The 6,687-nt window shown below is 39.0% G+C and overlaps 1 protein-coding gene across 2 annotated transcripts; it reads left to right on the top strand.

Annotated features, from left to right (window-relative positions):
- The first annotated feature begins 234 nt into the window (after nucleotides 1-234).
- Nucleotides 235-5,912, top strand: LOC124278453 (ubiquitin-conjugating enzyme E2 D2B-like). 2 transcript variants are annotated; one of them, XM_046714157.1, is made up of 6 exons: nucleotides 235-880; nucleotides 1,262-1,325; nucleotides 1,991-2,022; nucleotides 3,057-3,134; nucleotides 5,077-5,182; nucleotides 5,629-5,912. In XM_046714157.1, the coding sequence occupies exons 1-6, from the start codon at nucleotides 857-859 to the stop codon at nucleotides 5,769-5,771; spliced, it is 447 nt and encodes a 148-aa protein (XP_046570113.1). In that variant the 5' UTR covers nucleotides 235-856; the 3' UTR covers nucleotides 5,772-5,912. The 2 variants fall into 2 exon arrangements, with proteins under 2 accessions (XP_046570113.1, XP_046570114.1); XM_046714158.1 differs by lacking the exon at nucleotides 235-880 and adding an exon at nucleotides 896-1,110.
- The last annotated feature ends 775 nt before the right edge of the window (nucleotides 5,913-6,687 follow it).

The following is a 6,687-nucleotide window of genomic DNA, read 5'->3' as shown; positions in this document are numbered from 1 at the left end:
AGCATTTGGTGTACAGAAATTCCTTGGTGTGAGTACAATCACTTGGTCGACATTAGCCTTCCGATTTCCTTGAACAGAAGATTGTATGCTTGTGAACCTGGTGCAGTGAAAAAAGTGGATATATTCACGCATGTGCTCATAATATTAACCACGGATTTTATATTGTTATACAACTAATAAAGCCACCCACTCACAATTGATCTCAAATCAGGGGAAACACGATCACCATGTGTTATTCATCATATTATATTACATAAATGACACGTTCACTTTCAAAATTAGCATGTTCCATGAGATCAACTGTATGTTCCAAAACCTCATATATATATATGTTCTTCCTAAACCCGACAGTTTCGAGCCCCTATATTGATAGTGTTAGGAACATCTGCTCACTTAATTGACAGTTCCAACTCCAGTGTATTCAGCTGGGAAGGACACGCTCTGTGTTCATCTGTGAACGGCGCTGAATAATTTGCAGTATTCACTGAAAACCCGTTTTCTAAAATGACGGCCATGGGCAGTCTATAGAGATTGGAACAGGGAATAATATTATATATACTAATGTATAATATTTATACTGAATACACTAGAAATGCACTGCACTTCCTGTACGGTTGTTCACTCTTAACCTGTCTGAGAAAAAAAATATGCAACCCTGACGCTTTGTGTTTATGCATTTGTCGTCAAACAGCATCAGAAAACTATTTGCAAGCATCAAGTGAACTATAGGTTACGTACGCTTCACACATCTCCGTTCATGCGCTGTAATGTAGGGGAGGTAACTTGGTAAACATTCCGCGACACAAAATTAGACCATGACGAATCTAAGCTGATTTCACAATTCCACCTGGGAACCATGGCTTTGAGGCGAATATACAAGGTACAAGTATCCACGATGGTAACACTGTTACCTAATGTCGATATTATGATTACTTTTAAATTATCTAGGCCAATTTCTTGATCTCTAATTCATCGAAGCAGGGAACGATCATATTCACTTCCGCATTGTCAGCTTGTGGTTTTGTGTTATGAAATCGGAGGTTCATTCACTGTATTGACCAGCTATTGGATATTGTACATAAATATAGACCACAGCAGATGTGTACTGAAGTAAGTATATTATTAGTAGTAGTATTGTCAACATTTTGTCAGGGGACTAAGGAACGCCCGCCCGCCTTTTTCAAGACGAAACCATATCTTCCTTACCATAACAATGTTGATGTAATCGAATCATGTATTATAACCTATACTATACATTCAGGAATGGCAGCAGTGTTTGGAACATCCTATGGAAGGGATATCCTTCGGGCCCTTCGCAGAAAACGGTAGGTGACAAACGAAATTTAATTCTGTATTTGCTACTTCATTATTTCCTGAAGAACGTTTTGTGAACAGATGTATGGCAGATTTGCTTTCAAGGTTTTTTTACTCTCATTAGTTCCACATGTTTTTCTTCGAGGTAAATGAAACACTATATACCTCCTTCTGTTACTGCTTGTTTGATCCACACCATAATGGGTCAACCATACCTCTGACGACGGCTTACCAGTCACGTTAGCTGATGACGGAACTCTCTTATTAAAGATTTAGAAATGGCTCCATTGAACAATTACCAATTTAACTTTGTGGTAACAGTAATTGTGTTTGGTTTTACATATATCTGAAACAAAAGAGATGATAATCGACGTTAAGGGAAAGTAAATCAGCAAGTTTTACACTACCCTCGATTTAAAATTACTTTTAAACGCAAAACAGATTAATACTACTATAAAAAAGGTCAGTAAAGACTGTGGTTTCCTTCGTCGCTTTAATCATCGTATTTGTCTATTGTGTCCTTTTAGTCACCATCAAAAGTGGGTGCTTGCTTTCTTTTGACGAGTATTACAAACAACATTTCCAAAAATAACCCCTGGAACTATAATATTTTCGTTTCATTTATTAGAATCCACGGTTTTGTTTTTGTTACCATTTAGAAATTGATCTGTTGCAGTTTTTAACTGGGACGCGATCATAGAGGGTCCGGTATGTATAAATGTCCAAGTATTTATCTTCACATTTGTCATTGGACTGTAACCTAAGAGACCCCAGGTCTTTAAAAAATTATAATTCATATTTTGATAACCTGTACGTTATATTAGAAGAGACATAAAATTATGTTAGTCAACTTGTTTTCAACAAGATATGGCTGCAATATTGCCGATGCAATATAAAATCAAAATTCACTCACTCACTCAGTTAGATTTGTTCAGTAGATATATATTTTTCGGTGCTCAAAGTGCCCCAACAAACTATATCAGTCGTTTGAGAGTTATGTGGCTGAACGTGGCGCTCAGAATTATTGGTCATATATACGGACGTACATGAGTGTTTCTAAATGTGTGCACGTTTGCCACAGTTTAACTTGAATCCCATGAGACAAATTATACTACCTGTGAATATCTGGGTTAAAACTGGTTTTCAGCAACCCAAGCTTGTCTTAAAAGGCGACTAACGGGATCGGGTTGTCAGGCTCGCTGACTTGGTTGACACATGTCATCGTACTCCAGTTGTGTAGATTGAAGCTCATGCGGTTGATCACTGGATTGTCTGGTCCAGATTCGATTATTTACAGACTGTAACCATAAATCTGGTGTATTGCAGAGTGCGGTGTTAAACAACAATCCAACCAATCAACCACCAACCAGACAGATTATACTGACTCCGACCAGTCCTTGTTTTATTCCCTTAATGCCGAGCGCAAGGCTGGGTAACAACAAGCACCACCTGTAATCACCTTTACGCGGCAGGTGGGGTAGCCTAGTGGTTAAAGCGTTGGCTCGTCACGCCGAAGACCAAGGTTCGATTCCCCACATGGGTACAATGTGTGAAGCCCATTTCTGGTGTCCCCCGCCGTGATATTGCTGGAATATTGCTAAAAGCGGCGGAAAATTAAACTCAGTCAGTCAGTCAGTTTACGCATGAAACGGCCAGGGATCGAACCACCAATATTCTGCTCCTGAGACAAACATTCTATCCACGAGCTGCATAGTGACATTGACTCTGATTTCCTTTGCCAGGCTGGTACACCCTATGAAGGTGGGATATTCATGTTGGACGTGGTGTTCCCCATGCTATACCCATTTAAACCCCCCAAGGTGAGAAACCGATTTAAATCTCCTCATTAATACATGACTTGTATATGTGTATCTATTTAATCCACAGTAACCCCAAAGTAGTGGTATTTAAAAATGGTAGAAAACTAGCAAGAAATGAAAAATGATATTTTAAAGATTGTAAACTTGAAACTACAAATTCTTTCAAACATCTTGGTGTATAGTTCACTAATCAGTTATCCAGGTTATAACATGCTAACTGTGCAGCAGTGCAGGCACAGAAAGTACTTCTAGGATTCCTAAGACAAATACATATTCTTGGTGATCTCAGTATGAATTCGTTTTTCAAAATATTTGATGTAAAAATATATCCTTTTCTTTTATATGGCGCAGAAATTTGGGGATTAAATACACTTGGAAAATTAGAAATGGTACATTGTTTGTTTGCAAAAGGGTTTTGAGTGTTAAACAAAACACTCCAACTATCACGATCTAAGGAGAATGTGGCAGGTTTCATTTATACATATACTCTTATTGTAAAGTAATTCGGTATTGGATAAAGTTATAACACATGCCAACCTATCTCTTACCCAAGAAATGTTATAATATGATGCTTTTATATGATAGAAAGGGACATTAACTTGGGGACTGGTATAAAACAATTATTATTTTCTTCTGGAATATATCCGGAATTCATCAAATCATTTACTCAAAGACTAAAAGATATGTATTTTCAAAACTGGCAGGAAAAAATATCTATTTCAAGAAATTGTGACACTTACCTTAAGTTTAAAAACAATATCCATGCTGAATTCTATCTATCATGTTTAAATGTACAAAATTACAGAGTAAGCTTAATACGATTCCGATGTTCATCTCATGAACTTTTAATTGAGAAAGGTAGATATGTAAATATGAATAGAGAACTTGTCAATTATGTAATTCAAATGTAATTGAAGACGAGTATCATTTTCTTCTTCTATGCCATAACTACAGTAATCTTCGAAGCAAATATATGAGAGAAGGATATTACGTCCATCCAATTAGGCTTAAGTTTTCGCTACTGCTAAACAGTTCAAATACTAAAGAAATTGAAAACCTGTTCCAGGGGTGGAAATAACTTTAAAATTGCTAGTGTACTCCGGTACAGTGGCACATGTAAAATCACTTACCCTGATAATTTTTCCACTATACCGGCCGTTTTCTTGTTGATTTTTTAAATAAACAACATAATTCATATTGGAAAGTCAACTGGACACCGGTACAGTGTGATATACAAATTTGCTTGCCCGACAGAAAAAAACCACTGGACTCGGGCGTCGGGCAATGGGTTATTTCCACCCCTGTGTTCATGTATATTTTCTACGCATTTGAACTTAAAAAGCGTATTGTTCCTTTAACGTGTATAAAGCAAATGTATATAGTGATCTATAGGCCTGAGGCCTTTTGTGTACCGGAATAGAGATTGATTGATTGATTGATTGATAACCCACAGGTAAGATACCAATGTAACCCCTCCCCCTTTACAACGTAACAAAATGCGCCCTTGAAACCCTTAACTAAACCTTTATACTAACAAAGATAAAGTGTGTCTATTAATTCCATAAAACAACAAACCTATTTATGTCCCCTTTAAGAAGTACTTAATGTGGGTTACCACAGCGAAAGAATACTTTTTCACCCCTCCAAGGTAAGATACCCTTTTTAGCCCCTTCGCGTTAGATACGACTTGAAAGTCCCCTACCGAAAGAAACTCCTTTCAACCGCCAAAGGTTAGGTCCCTTTTAAGCTTTGGTGACGGAAGATTCAACGTCTCGTTTTGCAATAGTCTGTTATCGATGTTTGTGTGAACAATTTATCTATTGATGTATAGAGCTAATATATTTATAGTGCCCACCCAGAAAATGTGTGTGTGGACAGTGGAGTGTTTCGATTGACGAGGTCCTGATTAAGGAGGGTTTGCTGTTTATCTGTCTTAACACAGGTGCAGTTCACGACACCTGTCTATCACCCAAACATCAGCAGGAAAGGCTTTCTCAACCTTCACGTTCTTAGAGAGCAGTGGTGTCCAGCGCTCACTATAGCCAAAGGTGAGAATGATACCGCCGCCTTACCCAAGACCGTGTCCACGATTAAAACTGTCGGTTTCCTCTCTTACAATATAGAATCGTCTGGAAACAAGTTAAAATGATTGTTGTTCCCCTTGGCTTGAGACTAGTAAACTATAAAACACACTGAAATAACTGCGTGATATCAACATCTGGTGCCAGTTTGATAGGACAGTCCACAGTTTTTGTCACGATTAAAACTGTCTGTTTCCTGTTTTACAACATAGAATCTTCTGCAGACAAGGTTGATGATCTAGGAATGATTCTTTTCTGGGCTTGAGACGAGTAAACTATAGAACACACCTGAAATAACTGCGTGATGTCAACGTATGGCGATTTACATTGACACAAGTGTTTGGTAGGATAGTCCACAGATTTTGTAACAAGAGTTGGCAGGAGTTTCATAAATACATATTTCTTCGTTCCAGTTTTACTGTGTGTGAGATGCCTGCTGGTGGATGGCATTAATGCGGATGATCCTTTGGAACCAGACATTGCCCGTCTGTACAAAACTGACCGTGCGAAATACGAGCAGACCGTCAGAGAGTGGACGAAGAAATATGCCATGTGAACTCATTTCCACAACTCACCCTGTCAGCTCATCTCCACAACTCACCATGTCAGCTCATCTCCACAACTCACCATGTGAAATCATCTCCACAACTCACCATGTGAACTCATCTCCACAACTCACCATGTGAAATCATCTCCACAACTCACCATGTGAAGTCATCTCCACAACTCACCATGTCAGCTCATCACCATGTAAACTCATCTCCACAACTCACCATGTCAGCTCATCTCCACAACTCACTATGTCAACTCACCCACAAATCATCATGTGAACTCATCTCCACAACTCACCATGTGAAATCATCTCAACAACTCACCATGTAAACTCATCTCCACAACTCACCATGTGAAATCATCTCCACAACTCACCATGTGAAATCATCTCCACAACTCACCATGTGAAATCATCTCCACAACTCACCATGTGAAATCATCTCCACAACTCACCATGTGAAGTCATCTCCACAACTCACCATGTCAGCTCATCTCCACAACTCACCATGTCAGCTCATCTCCACAACTCACCATGTCAGCTCATCTCCACAACTCACCCTGTGAAATCATCTCCACAACTCACCATGTGAACCCATCTTCACAGCTCACCATGTGAACCCATCTTTACATCTGAACGGATCTTCACAACTCACCCTATGAACCCATCTCCACAACTCACCATGTGAACTCATCTCCACAACTCACTATGTGAACCCATCTCTATAACTCACTATGTGAACTCATTTCCACAACTCACCCTATGAACTCCTCTCCACAACTCACCATGTGAACCCATCTCCACAACTCACCGAGTGAACCCATCTCCACAACTCACCATGTCAACCCATCTAGACAACTCACCATGTCAACCCATCTTTACATCTGAACGGATCTTCACAACTCACCCTATGAACTCCTCT

Source organism: Haliotis rubra, unplaced genomic scaffold (genome assembly GCF_003918875.1).
Source record: "Haliotis rubra isolate DU_JTF1 unplaced genomic scaffold, ASM391887v1 Scf237, whole genome shotgun sequence".
Lineage (NCBI taxonomy): Eukaryota > Metazoa > Mollusca > Gastropoda > Lepetellida > Haliotidae > Haliotis > Haliotis rubra.
Note: the sequence above shows the minus strand (reverse complement) of the source record. Positions and strands in the feature narration are given on the sequence as shown.

What these genes read in the sequence shown, in the direction of transcription:
- LOC124278453 (XM_046714157.1), top strand. Translation starts at nt 857, where the DNA reads ATGGCTTTGAGGCGAATATACAAG. An exon ending in CTTTGAGGCGAATATACAAG is followed by an intron (nt 881 to 1,261) that starts GTACAAGTATCC and finishes CTATACATTCAG; the next exon opens with GAATGGCAGCAGTGTTTGGA. An exon ending in CGGGCCCTTCGCAGAAAACG is followed by an intron (nt 1,326 to 1,990) that starts GTAGGTGACAAA and finishes GATCTGTTGCAG; the next exon opens with TTTTTAACTGGGACGCGATC.